Source organism: Orbicella franksi, chromosome 9 (assembly GCF_964199315.1).
Source record: "Orbicella franksi chromosome 9, jaOrbFran1.1, whole genome shotgun sequence".
In the NCBI taxonomy this organism is placed as follows: Eukaryota; Metazoa; Cnidaria; class Anthozoa; order Scleractinia; family Merulinidae; genus Orbicella; species Orbicella franksi.
The window spans coordinates 22270565-22285564 of record NC_138153.1 but is presented as its reverse complement, the minus strand read 5'-3'; the positions used below and the strand labels follow the sequence as shown (position 1 = coordinate 22285564).

Genomic DNA, 15000 nt, shown 5'->3' with positions numbered 1-15000 from the left:
GACTGGTTTTTCCGTTTCTGCTTTCGACTCCGACAACGTAGTTTTCACTGGATCATAAACGACGGAGTCGCAAACGGAATCGGAAGAAATGGAAACGTTCTGATTCTTGCGACTCCGATTCCGTCGAACTTATGACTCCACTTACGACTCCAGTGTTTCCGCCAGACCGCGCCATTGCGGGAATCCCGCGTTGGAATCAGAAATGGCAACCAGAAAAACGAAAAAAGGGCCAATTTGGCCCTTTCTTTTTACAAGGCTGCAGGCTTAACACAGACACAGTATTTTAAAAGCCATCCCAGGGCTCGAAATTGCAACCATATCGGTCACCAATGCAACTAACCTTTCATCCTTGGCGACCAAAAATTCTGGTTTAGTCTCCATAATGGCGACTACATTTCTCTGTGTTGACGATCAACAACGATTATTTTGTCACACATAATGTCCTTCTAGAAAATCGTATTGAAAACATTCAACATTAAACATTCAACATTCTAAAACATTCAACATAAGAAAAGAATCCAATCCGTCCTTTTGCTTTGCTGTGCTATTTGCTGTATTGATTCTCTCACATCGGAAAACTTCCAAATGGCTAACCGTGTTAAGAAACGCCCTATAATGCATTGCAAACCTTTGATCATTGACGTCATGTACGCCTAAGGATTGTTCTCTCGTAATGCACGGATCCTTCATACTGGTAAAAGAAACTTTATAGAGTAGAAACACTTCAAAAAGCACTTACGATTAAATTTTATCGTAGATCCTAATAAGCTGCTTTATTTTTCTTGGTACCCTGATGCATTTTTTCCTTCTGTAGCTTTCAATTTATTGGCCCCTTTCTTAAAAAATTGGCCCCTAAAAAAGATCTCCAGGGGCCAATTTGGCCCTCAAGTAAAATTTTCTGGCTGAAACACTGCGACTCTAATTTTCGATTTTCACTAGGTCGTAAGTTCTGTTACGACTCCGACTACGACTCCGACTCCGTCGCTAGTGAAAACCAGCCTTAAAGCATCACATTTCGACTGAGCATGAAGGAAAAGACTTCTTAGCTACTTCAATTTTTCAAAATTTTCTAAGGGGCTGGGGGCATGCTGGGGGGCATGCTTTGTAAGGGCTTGGGCATGCTTTCGAGCGCTGGAGTTGCTAACCTCCTGGGGGATGTGGGGGCATACTCCCCCCGGGAAATTTTGAAATTTAGACGATTGGAATTGCTATTTTCAGCCATTTTCCAGTCAGTATTTGGACCTAAAGTACAATCGAACCTATGACTATTTTTACCATGTTTATGTTAAACAACCGTTCTTTAACTCAAAATCTCAACTGCCTCAATCAGATAATCTCTCCTATCTATAATCTTCCTTTGAATTTGGCGTAACCCTTATCTTCTGCTAAAGACGAGAAAACCTTGGCAGCTTTCCCCCGTCTCTTTTTTCCTTCCATAATTTGTTGATAATACAGCTTCATATTCTTTTACTGGTGACCCACTAATAAAAATATGAAGCAGACGGTCGACGATCTCTTTCCTTTTTCCTTAAGCGTGTTTTTAGGCGTTTTAGGGCACTGCTTACTCAGCTGAGAGTGACGGACTCAGCAATGACGTTTTAGCATATATAAGAAAGCCTGGGTTTCACGAACCGCCGACATCGCGCGTGAGAAAGGAAAACACATTTACATTTGAAACTCTGGAAATGCGTCTTCACTTCGACTCAGACATTTAAAACAATCACTTTCTCAGTTCCGAAATTCGCTGTCGGTCTATCTTGCCACTGGTGTCGCTTTCTCTATTTCGCTGGAGTAGTCTGTCGTTCGTCGCCAATTCATAGCTCTCATGTCGCCGTTTCAACGCCATGTCGCTTGTCGGAATTTACCCCTAACAGGGTCTCACAAATATTAACGCGAACCACATTCTGTTATCCCTGTGTGTTATCTTTTTGTTGAAGAAATTACAACTGCAAAACTGAATGTTTGGATTTGTTTCTACGCGGACAGCCATTCAAAAGTTGATGGCATTAGTAAATCTGCCAAAGCATCCAGCATGATGAAGTCACATGAAAACCGTACTTTGAATGTTGTAGAAGGTTATGGATAAATAATCAGGTCTGTGATATATTATTAAACCCTAGACATGGGACCCAAACAGATATCTGAATCGAGAAGACTACATAAATTATCTTTCTCGCTGTAACAAAGACGTTTGTGATATGAAGTGCGATCATGTTAGCGAACATTTAACCAAGTCGGGGAGGAACATGTAGATCGGACTCGACTGAGCGGCGGAAATCGAACCTACAGCAAAGAATAAAAAACATTCCCCCCCCCCCCCTCCCTAAAAAAAACATTTACCCTCGACCCTCGACATAGGACCCTCGACCCTCGACCCTCGACGAAAAGATAGACTCGGCAGCGAGCAAGATGTGCGAGCAATGCGAGGCGTCAAGCAACATACGAGACACGCAAGGCCATTGACCAAACGAAGTTCTCGCAATGTCACACATTATCACACTGTCAAAACAATCTCAAAACTGAATCTGGAATATAGCGTTAAATTAGAATTAGAAAGCCCTCTTGATCTGAATTTTCTGAACCCGCTTCTTTATTCATTCTGGGAATCAACGCAAAAGTTATTAAATGGTAAAACTAAAAAAAATTGTCTTGCATGTTGGTGCCTTTCAGTGAAACACGCTAAAGAACCCATTACTGGCGTTACCTCAAAAACCAAAATCGATACTTTAGACTGACTGTGTTTGTTTTATATTTAAGCCATGTCTATTTCAGATGTCTGAATCTGCTATGTGTTTTCCTCTTATGATTAACCTTTCCGCGACCACGGTTCACTTTAGCAAAGCTATTTATCACTCATGTACAGAAAACCTGTAGATCATTCTTTGGAAAACAAAGGACGAGTAGTATATTAAGTATAAGCGCCCAAAACCTAAGTTTTGAGATTCCCTGAATCTACTACTCCTACATCTCACACGGACAACTTTAACCCTTATATTGACTGATTTACATTGAAATAATTTTTTCAATTATTCCCTTGCAGTTTGTTTTCCGTAGAAGAATCCCAATACTTTCGGGAGTTTTGCCAAGTTTGGATTCAGAGTGCTAGCTTGCAAACTATTTTATTTGTGGGCTTGCAGTCTGATATTCCAGAGAAGGCTTATGGTATAGCTAGACAGACACTGTTCTGCACTTCTGTTACAAGTCCTCACAAACACATTTAAACCTATACTGACATAAGCAACTATAATGACTCTACAACACCCTGTTCACAATAAATTGTCAGCAAATGGTTTGTCCACAATGTGCCTTAGTAAGGTTTACTCTTCTTAAGTTCCCACAAACTACATTGAGATTAGTGGAAACTGATTTTAATATTGGATAAAACGAAGCCTTTTTGTAACCTGTAACACTAACTTTACCTTAAGCATGTTTACAGTAGTTGGCATGAATAAGGAATAAATTATGTCCTCATAATATTGGTAAAATTCTCTCAACACGTGTCTTAGAAATTACTTATTGTCAGGTACATGCTAATCAAAAAGCAGTTTCATATACTTTGTCGTTCATATTCTATATCCTATATGCCCCAAAGTAACATGCCTGCCCACAACTAAATCAGTGTTCCAGGAATGATGCCTGTTTGCCTTCATTGCTTGTGATTTTAACATGGAATTCTTTTATACAGTTTTCCAAAGCCTGCTTGTTGCCAGCAAAGTAAGCACTAATTGCATTTTGGAAGAGTAACAACTGCTTATGCATCACTTTCACCTGTTAAACAAAAAGCAAAATTATGGTTAAAGAGGCCACTATTACCTCCTTCAGGTAAGAGGTTTTATTTCCAAGACACCCACAGAGTAATAGTAAACACCCCTACCTACAGAAGTCAGGCCATTATTTTTCCAATAACAGTGGTTAAACAGCTGTTTTGCTATTAATTCCAGATATCTGTTGATATCTCATTTCTTTAACGATGATGATGCCCCACGAAATGCAAATTTTACACATAATTTCATTATTATAGTAAGTCTTAACTTGAACATATTACCCAAATGATGATGATAAATAATTATTCTGTACCTTGTTTTCCTCTAAAAACCTGAGTTTGATCGCTAGGTCACCACGTATCCGGTCAAATTTCTCTTTCTGGACATCAAACTGTTGTTTAGCCTCTTCAGCTTTAACAGCTGTTGTTGCGGTTCTTGGTCCAGTTTGGGTAGACTCTAGGTCTGTTCTGTAGGCATCATACTCTATTCTGGCAGATTCATATGCTTTCACTGTCATGATAGAATCTTCCATAGTCTTGTGCACCAAGGTGGTCAGGTTGGATGTAAAGAAATTAAGGGCTCCAAGCAGAACCTCCCCATTTTTGACCAGTGATCTTTGAGACTCAGCATTATAGTTGAATTCATCTTGTAGTTCTGGTGATTTCATCCCCAAATCTGCAAAGGCATCGGCAAGACCTCTTTGACTTTGAACCATGCTATGAAAATGATGTGTCATCTGCTTTGCAAGCTTTAGGACATTAATATACTTAACTTGTGTTTCTTTCAGCAAAACAATTTGTGCTTCAAGTTCAGTATCCACAGTCCTTGTACCTTTACCAAACTTTTCAGAAAGATATTGCCTAGTATACTTGTATGTTGAAATACTCCATTTTTTTAAGTGATCTATTTTCTGAGCACTTCCAGGTCGAACAATGGCTTGAGCAGTGGGGTGACCATTTTGATATGTCCCTTCAGGTGGGTGCCATGACACAGGTGATGAAGAAGGTCCTGTAATAAGTTACACATCAGTGAGTAATCTCATATTTTAACCACATCCTTCAAAACCTACTGTGCAGTCACCATCCAAACCAAATTTGATGTACAGTCAAACTTGTATTAGGTGGACACCCTCAGGACCCATGCTAGTGTCCGCTTAATACGGGGTGTCTGCTGAAAACAGGTTTCCTCAGAATTTGTCTCAAAAGGGTCATTAATATCTGTCAGTATGAAAAGACTTTGAAAGGGTCAAACAGTACTCTCGTGAACGATTGATAACTCTGAAATACAGTATTTCCATAAACAATGACAAGCATGAGGTAAAACGTATACAGTAACAGTATCTATATTGATCAAATCATGTGAAGGTTCACAAAATCATACAAGAACAAAAGTTGCTGTAAAAAAGTAAAAACAAACCAAATAACAAAATGTTGCATCTCTGCGACAGCTCAGTTTGTTGGCAAACTTAAATGACCAATCTACTAAAATGTGGACAAAAAAAATCATGCATTATTTTTGCAGTGTCAGTAATTGTCAATCTTTTGCCCTTTTTACACTTCTATTGACTATTAATCAACACAAGTTTATCTCTATTCACCTTTAAATAGTAAAAAAAGTCACTGTAAGTACATTGAATAGAGTGTTTTGAAGTTGTGAGAATTTGTTTGGCTCTTTGTAGCTCAGCACTGTAATGGCATGTAATCCTGTGTGGCTCTCTCTGTACAATTTTAAGTAAAAAATGAGTAACTTTCAGTTGAGTTTACCTCTCTGATTGTTGCTGTATTTTTGAGAATTTCTGTGGACTACACTTACCGGTAATGCATTTCCTTGCTTTCTGCTATCCAATTTACGGTAGAAAAGTCTGGTAATGACTGACTGAGATTGTTTTTGTAGTAGAACTTCAAACTTTGCACAAAATTTCACACAGAGAAAACACTTTTGGAGAACTTAACTGGTGAACTAAATGCAACTAACATAAAGTAGTTCTTTATGTACACTAGTATCTGAGTTACTTGCTCGATGCAAAGATTTTTTACGAATGGTTTGTAGACAGCACGTAAGCCAGTTCAATGACAAAGTTGTGTAAACAAAGCCATTTGTAAGCCAATTTACTGCAGGAAAATAATAAACATGGTATTGGCTGGCTTAGGGTCGGTCCGTATAGTGAAAAACTGTGTCCTTGGGCTTGAAAATGCTGCCCGAGGCCAGAGGCCTCGAGCAGCATTTTCAAGACCTCAGTCACAGTTTTTCACTATACAGACCTCCCAGCTGGCCAATAACATATATATCAGGGTGAGATGAAATTCAAACACTCTGCTTGCCCTTTGGGCAAGCTGTAATTTCATCTTACTAGCCCAAACCTCTGAGGAGCTAGCCCGAAATTATTTTATTAACTAGTAGTAATCAAAGATCTTGAGTGCATTCAATACCGTCACTTTCATATATATACCTTAAAGGGGCTAGGTCGCGCTATTTTAGGTAATTTTGCTTAATTTTGTTAATTATGAGCTCTAAGCGTCAAATTGGCAGAGCAAGAGTCTTTCATTTGCAAAATCACAGCCACATAACAACTGAGAATGACTTTCCAGCTGTGTAAATGACATTTTGATATAAACTGATATAAATTTGAAAAAAGGTGGGCCGACGTTTTTCAAATTTACCCAAATGCAATCCAATTTAATTCTCCCCAGTTTTGTCCATCCATGTCCCTTCTTGGCTTTCCTGTGTTTTGTTTGAGTTCTTCTATAGTTTTGAGCCGTTTTGTGATATTTTAGTTAATTCTATGAACATTTGATCAGTGCTGAAATTGCCTAAAATTGGCTGACCTAGCCCCTTTAAATGATTTAACTAGCTGACTTTCAGCCTCTGTCTATTGCTAAAATCAACATTTTTCATTGCAACCGAGGTTTTACACAGACAGATATATCATAGTGTCAAAGTCCATGCAAGTGAAGAGGTCCCCTGTATAGACTACAATGGCCGATTTGTTGTTCAAAACGTTGCGTGACGGCGCCAGTTTCCGTAGACTCGCAAAAATAGGCCTTTAAAATCTCATGTTTTGATGTAAACTCAGCATGAATTCAAAACGTAAACAAAAGAACAAGCTTAAACTCTGGCCTGTGAGCAATTTTAAAGCTCCCATACAATTTGCGTTCATGAAAATCTTCTTGTCTGCCTAAAGAGAAATTTGGTTTGGTTTGTACAATTTCATAATTCAGGCTCTGTGTCTATGCCAAGTTTTGTTTGTTATTTTTAATTTACTTTCAATGACCTGAGACTAAAGGGGACCAGAACAACGTAATCATAAATTTACATTCATGTAAAATAAATAAACTGTTTTTCACTAAGCCGTTTAACTAGCTGAACATTCTTTCTAGGTGTTTGTTTACATACCAACATTCTCTGGTTAAATGTGTGGCTTCTGTTTCCATTCATTTAACCCACTATAACGAGCTAGACAACTTGGTAAGATGGTTCTATAACCATGAATCATGGCCATCTGCCAAGCTACACAACTCAGTAAGTTAAAGTAATATATTTTGTGCACAGAAATCAAAGCCAGCAAAGTGAAATTACACATTTCCTCCATCGATTTATTCTGCACAAAACAGTGTTGGTTTTTGATCGAAGACTAGACAGTAGACAACAGGCAGCCGAACCGCACCTTTGTGTTTGACCCAAAAGTCATACACATTTGGTGAACACATCGATAAATCTTAGCTACAAGGTCACATAACGCCATAACTCTAACTTCAAACTTCAGATATGCAACTTGCCAGTAACAGCAGATAAACACATGCAGATGTGACGAGCATGGACATGATGTCATTTGCCCCTGAAGAGTTTTTTTTGGGGGGGGGGTGGGAAAATTGGTGTCCTCTGATGGATGGATGGGATGGATGGAATGGATGGGATGGATGGGATGGATGGAATGGGTGGGATGGATGGATGGGATGATGGGATGGATGGATGGGATGGATGAAATGGATGGATGGGATGGTGGGATGGATGGATGGGATGGAATGGATGGATGGGATGGTGGGATGGATGGATGAGATGGATGGGATGGTGGGATGGATGGGATGGATGGATGGGATGGACGGAATGGATGGATGGGATGGTGGGATGGATGGATGGATGGATGGGATGGATGGGATGGATGGGATGGATGAGATGGATGGGATGGATGAGATGGATGGGATGGATTGAATGGATGGGATGGGATGGATGGATGGGATGGATGAATGGATGGGATGGATGGGATGGATGAGATGGATGGATGGGATGGATGGGATGGATGGGATGGATTGAATGGATGGGATGGGATGGATGGATGGATGGGATGGATAAATGGATGGATTGATGGATGGAGATATTTACTAGGTTAGACAGGATTAAGGGCCCATTAACTGATCTTTTCGAGCCGTTGCTAAGGAAACTTTATTCTCATATAGCCTCATCATTTTTAGTTGGTTCAGAGCTATTTCATGCAAAAATAATGTTAATTAATAATAGGGATCTTAGATGAACTAATTCTCTTCGATTTCTCTTTTGAATAACCCTTATACAATAAAACATTTAGAACACTTAATGTGTGGTTCTAGAAAATATCCATACCTCCCACGGAGGGTTCATTTCAAGTTTGACCCCAACCCCCCAGGATTTTCCATTCCAGGGGGTTTCACGGTACTCCCCCCATCCCCTGGAATACCCATGACTTTTTTAATTGGGTCCCCCTACCTCTTGGAAATTTCATATCCATAAATAACAAGACTTAAGTCATTCATTTTAATCTCCTAGTTACTGTAATAAAATTTAGCTGTAGCTATTCATGCTTAAATTGTAGACCAAGACACAAGGCAGCATATTTTTTGACAAACAATAACTGTAAACCTTGATTTGGTCACACGACTTACACTATTTTATCTTATGTTATTTATGGAGATAGTTACTAGGTCAGGCAGGATTAAGGGCCCATTAACTGATCTTTTTGAGCCATTGCTAAGGAAACTTTATTCTCATATAGCCTCATCATTTTTAGTTGGTTCAGAGCTATAACTTTTTCATCATCAGTAACACTAGTGATGACGTCATCAGGCCACGCCCATGGTCATGTGACTAATACTGAAAAAATGCAAAGGCTCCTAGGCAAATTACTTTATCAGGATTGTTTTCATTGATTTCATATTTTAATTTAAATCCTCATTATGCTATGCATAGATTTTGCTTCATTTCTAAAAGGTCGGATTTTGAGAGAATTTCAAAATATTGAAAAATTCGCAATTCTCTGAAAAAAGCATGATTTCGAAAAAGGAATGCATGGCTATGTTCCCAAAGTCGGCCTTAATCGAAATTTGTCGCAAAAGGCTGGATTTAAAGTAAAACCGCATTTCCTTTAGCATTTAAAGAAACCGGAAGTGCGCCTGATGTATATGGGAAGTTATCAGCGCGTGCGCAATTTACACCACCAGTGCACTTCGGTAAGATCAAACAAAGCCACATGGAGTTTTTTCTCTTTGTATTGCTCTTGTTTTTCTGTCTTTCTCTTATTTTGCCTTTGCTTGTACTTTTTTAACTTTGCATGGTGTGAAAAACAAAGAAAAACATCTTAAATGTAGGCGAATTTGCAAGTTTTTGAGCTATTTTTATTTTCCACACTCAGGCTGACGTAAGTAACCGGAAGTGAAATTTCACCTCCTTAGCAATGCATGCAAGCGCGGGCATGAATCGGTTAATGGGCCCTTAAAGTTGCTAGGTAATGAAAGATTAAGGTTCTGAGATTTAATTTTCAAAAAAATGACTGTGGAAAGTTCTAGACGTAAATTCATGTCATGTTGACAATGAGTTTGAACTAGCACCTGACTTAGAAGCGCTTCACTCCCAGATGCCATAGCAGCTGACTTTTTCTTCATTCAAAGAAGTTTTCATATGAGAATCTAAGAAAGTACTGGAAATTTAAGCTCTTTTAAAAAATCCAGCCGAAGTTTTTATTTATGCATAGTCAAAACAACATATTGAATTACTTTACGCAAATAGTTAAAGCCGGAAAGTAAAGCTGTCACGCAACCTGTTTTTTAAAACAGTTGTTTGCCAAATATCGCTTAAATTTTTCTTTCTGGAAAGGAATACATCAATAATTTAAGTCATACGCTTTGCCTTATTTTGTAGTTTGTAAACGATAGTAAATTCATTTTATGCTTTAATGTTCTTAACTTGTCGCACGTTTCATGTACATGAAACACAATTTGTTCAGTCGTACTATAATTTAAGGTTGGCACACACAAGGGGACTTGTCCCTGTGACTAGTCCCTGCAACAAGTCACAGGGACAAGTCCCATCATGTGAACTAGCCATTTTTGCCACAAAATCTAGTCGAAGGGACCAAATTTAGTCCCACAAATTCAAACTGGTTTGAATTTTTGGGACAAGTCCCTGCAACTTGTTCCTCAAAAAGCTTCATGCGAACTGTTCATGGGACAAGTCCCTGCGACCAGTCCCTTCGTGTAAACTCTTCAGGGAACTAGTTGCAGGGACTAGTCCCCTCGTGTGTGCTGACCTTAAGGTTACTTCAAACCTTCGCGGGTGTTCTCCAGAAAAAAATTTGTATGCGCGCTGTTTTCAAGGAAACCCCCACAAACTATATATCAACAGAAAGGTTATAAAATGTAGAATTCAATAAAATTATGTTTTGTTTTGGATTTTGTTTTTCAAAGTCGGCAGAGGCCGTCAACTCCAAAATGACTGACTGACGTTCCAGCAAATTAATCAGGTATCAAATGCGATCGTTCATGCAAAATAACTGTGCAGTGTTAATCACAAAGCCTCAATCTCCAAAAACTTGTCAGCATTTTCTTTTATTTCTATTGGTTATCTTTTTATAGACCTGTCAAGTTTGACTATCGAAAATTTCACGTAAAATGTTGCGTTAAAGGCTGCCACAAGGAAAGTATATAAAATAAAGGAATTCACCAACACACTTTTGTTCCATATCTATCAGTGAATGTTCTGACCAAATTTCATGGAAAACCGTCAAATCTGCATACCCTATTAATTCATTTGAAGAGAAGGGATTCTCTCGAAAAACGAGTGCGAGTTTTTGCCTTCTTAAGATTCATAAACATATCATGCCTTCACAGAGGAATGTGTCAACATGAAAAGCCGCGAGCCAATGAAATAACAGAACCCCTAGCATTCACAGTATGCAAACTTGAGCTTCGCGGACTTTAATTTTCTTGACCAAAAAAAAAATTGATCGATGTAGCCCTGCGAAGGTTTGAAGTAACCTTAAATAACCGAATGAAATCTTGGCTACCACTCCAGCGCTCCTTGCTATTCACGGTTACATATGCTTTAAGACATATGCTTACTTGAGCAAACTATTAACTGCACGGTAACGATTAAAATACATGATAACCTTGTTATAGCAAGTTTTTGTCATGTCTTTTGGGACATGCGATCAGGAAAAAATTGACTTCGGTCGCTTAAATTTTACATTTTACTCTATCTTAGAAAAAACATTTCCATTGTTTCACTTTCTCTCACGAACTGTCTGTTAAACACAGTGTGTGAAGTTTGCCATTAGGAAAAAAGAAAACAAAAAAAACAAGCAACAGTGTTTCACTCATGTCCACGTCATGCTTGCCTGTCGGGCAACCTGTGATAAGACAGTGCTAGCCTGACCGATCGTTTCACTAGTCCCAGGCTATCAGACAGCCTTTCCATCATACCCTGAGATATATTCGATTGATTTCTCCAATCATGAATTTGGGATGCCTGTGATTGAAGGCAAAAAATTGTGACCCCCTCCTATCTAAGACATGGTTGACCACCTACATAAGTTTTCAATTTCTTTTTCGGGGTGGAAATTGAAAGGAAGACTTATTTTGCATCAAGGTGTACACTAAGAGCTTCAAGGGTCAATTTGACAAATACTATATTAGTGAAATACAACATGATTTTTAGGCTATTACTTTTATCGCATCGCAAAAAAATAGACCATATGGTCATGTGGGACAATGTTACACTTGATACTGCAGGCAAATAATTTCAATTTTAATTTAATGTTATGTAGCTAAGATATATTCTAAAGTGTAAATAGTGTCCCCAACTAGTTTTTTAAAGCTAAATACCCTTTGACACTCAAATATAGTATTTCATTGATTCACTCATTCACACCTGACATCGATCCATCTCAGTGGGACAGGACTAAAATAGCTGCATTGTAATCTGGGCAGCAATAAAACTGCTGCAAACTTTCTGACCCAAAAAAGTCCCTGCATTCCAAATTTTAAACCCAGAAAAAGGTCTCTGTACTTCCCTTATCACAAGGAAGCTTTAGCAAACCACAACGACAAAGCCAACAAGACTGTCACCGAACAAGAGGTTTAATAATTAAACAGCACAATAGCTGTTAGCTTTAAGTAGCACAATGGCTGTTCACCTGCATTATAAATCTTTGTATATTTTTGTCATCCTCTGCAAACAACAGCATATGACCAAGTTCTCCGTATTTCCCTTAATATCAAAGGTGACAAGCTACTCCTTAAGTCTGGCATGGAATTCAGCATTAATTTATAATTTCACCTGGGAAATTACAAAATTGCCATGGCAATGGTTGTCGTTAAATTTCTTGATACAACAAATAAGTCAAAAGCCCATGAATGTAACTGTAATTTGTCACCCAAGATATTAAAAGGTAATCAAAAGGTATACTCATGAAATTAGGCATTAATTCCACTTAAGTTTGTCAAAAATTCTAATAATTCTAATAAATTAAAATATAAGAATTTGACAAAATGTAAGTGAAATTATTATTTCACTTGTCACCATTTGATTACACATACAAATATGCCAGATCCCAGAAACCCCTTATAGGACCTCATCTATACTGACATGTAGCAACAGGGAAGGATCTTTGTAAGAGAACTTACTTTTGCATGCTATCTCTCTTACATCAACGAAAGGGAGGAACAGAATTATGTGCATTAATTAAAGTGAACTCTTGTCTAATGAACGTTTCAGCTACTTGAAGGAAGAAAGCCATAACCCTCCAAAACTATGCAAGTTGCTAATAAGTTGCTAAATTGCAATAAATAAATAAATAAATAAATGAATAAATAAATAAATAAATAAGCTTAAATGTAAGGGTTATATAAACGACGGTCGTTACTGTTGGGAAGCTTATGGTACATGTAAGCTTATCTTCAACAGAAGAAGATTGAGAATATTACTGCATGGGTGCGGAAGCAAATGAAAAGACCCAGATTAACAATGAGTTTTCACCTGCCTTGCTATTTCAAGAAATCTATAAACGTCATAAGAATTGTAACAGTCATATTTCCTCACCAGAATTTTCTATTTCTAATCTTGGCGACCCGCTTAGAGGCGTGAGTTGAACCGAATGTCCAGTAGTACCCTGTAAATCAGTTGCTACTTTTAACATTTCATCCATACCCGGAAAATGTTGTGGATCATCTTCCTTAAAATCGATACTTGTGGTTGCGTTAGTGCCAATTGCCCCAGAAATCATATCATCGTTTAAATCGGTTTCACGAATATCGTCCCTCTCGTCCGCCATATTGTTGCGACATTTGCTGACGTTACCGGTTTCATCCGGGTACCTGATGCTACGAATATTTTATCCAAATGACGTCATTCTGCTCAAAACGGAAGCATAATCTGGTTCCCAGATCTCTTTATAAAAACTGTGAAATCCGGGATGCGGTGTCACAGTGAGTTGGGTATCCCCGTGTGTTGGGTACCCCCGTACCCATATCCCTAGTGTTTTGACTATCCCCAGTAGGGATACCCAAAACACTGAAAGCGTTACACCACAGACTGGGGCAAGTGAAATCACCCATAATTCTGCTGAAAAACCATTTATCTTCTTACGAAGCTTTGTCTCAATAAATTAAAACTATCTTAATCTTGATATAGACACATAAAGCTGCTGAAAATAGTCGCAATTTATGACACTGTCTGATCCGAGTCCGCAGTTATAACGACATAGAAAACACGTTCACGCGCCAAAGTTCCTTGTATGAACATGCGCTTGGTGCCTATCGATAACCCTTGAAATGCACGTCATTTTAAACAAAGCTAAACAAGAAAGCCGCATTCTAAACCTCGGATAGTTCGGCGATTGAATAAAATCAATATGCGAGCGAACACACTGAGATACGGCCGTCACGCAATACGCAGGTCCCAAGCTGTGACTGACCTCTGTGTACGGTTGCCTGTCTGAAATAAACTTTGTCTTAGACTTATTTGTCACTCTTTTCTTGACCATCCCTCCTATAGTGATATGGGTATCCCCTTCCAATATGTGTGGTTGTTATCGTTTCTTTAATTCAGGGCAGCCAAATCGACCGAAGATAAGAGGGCAAAGCTGACTTACAAAGACGAAAGTCATTCCAATGAGGAAAGGACTTAGAAATGCTAAAATGTAAGGGATACCCAAATCCCTAGTGATGTGGGTATCCCCCTCTAGAGTGTTTGCTTGTTATCGTTTCTTTAGTTCAAGGTAGAAAACTTTTTACCTTCGGTCGATTTGGCTACCTTGAACTAAAGAAACGATAACAACCAAATATATTGGAAGGAGATATCCATATCACTAGGGATTTGGGTATCCCCAACGTTTTGGCATTTCTACAGCTGCTTCTAGTCCTTTCCTCATTGAAATAAGTTTCGTCTTTGTAAGTTTGTTTTTCCCTTTAATCTTTGGTCGATTTGGCTGATAACAACCAAACATATTGGAAGGGGATACCCATATCACTAGGGATTTGGGTATCCCCTACAGTTTGGCACTGATTTCTATAGTCCTTTCCTCCCTTGAAATTGGCTTTTCTCTTAGTACGTTTGCTTTGCCTTTTTATCTTCGGTTGATTTGGCTACCCTGAATTAAAGAAATGATTACAAGCCAACACTTCGGAAGGGGATACCCATATCACTAGGGATTTGGGTACCCTACTTCTATTTGTTTCCCTTAATATCCAAAGATTAGCCTTTTCTACTTTATTTAGAGTTATTTTGGTTTTGTCTTCTTTAATGGCAAAGAGAATTGTTCGCCGGCAAAATCTACTAGGAGGGATGGTCAAAGAAAGAGCGACATACAAGACTAAGACAAAGTTTATTTCTGACTAGCAACATACACAGAGGTCAGTCGCAGCTTGAGATCTGCATATTGCTGGTTTTCACATGACGTCACTAAAATTCGAACTACAAAACTATTGATCTT

The 15000-nt window shown here is 38.5% G+C and overlaps 1 protein-coding gene across 2 annotated transcripts in view; it reads right to left on the bottom strand.

Annotated features, from left to right (window-relative positions):
* LOC145497963 (arfaptin-2-like) overlaps nt 1-13442 on the bottom strand; it is a 60274-nt gene extending 46832 nt beyond the window's left edge. Inside the window, exons 1-3 of one of the 2 annotated variants that reach the window (XM_081477838.1) lie at nt 13218-13442; nt 4078-4772; nt 1-3768 (exon numbers count right to left, since the gene is read on the bottom strand). The exon at nt 1-3768 is cut by the window's left edge and continues 2910 nt beyond it. In XM_081477838.1, coding sequence (XP_081333964.1) covers nt 3616-3768; nt 4078-4772; nt 13218-13341 — 972 coding nt within the window. In that variant the 5' untranslated portion in view covers nt 13342-13442 and the 3' untranslated portion in view covers nt 1-3615. Of the gene's footprint in view, nt 3769-4077; nt 4773-13109 lie in introns of both variants that reach the window. The other variant, XM_081477837.1, reaches the window with a different exon arrangement.
* Between the last annotated feature and the right edge of the window lie 1558 nt (nt 13443-15000).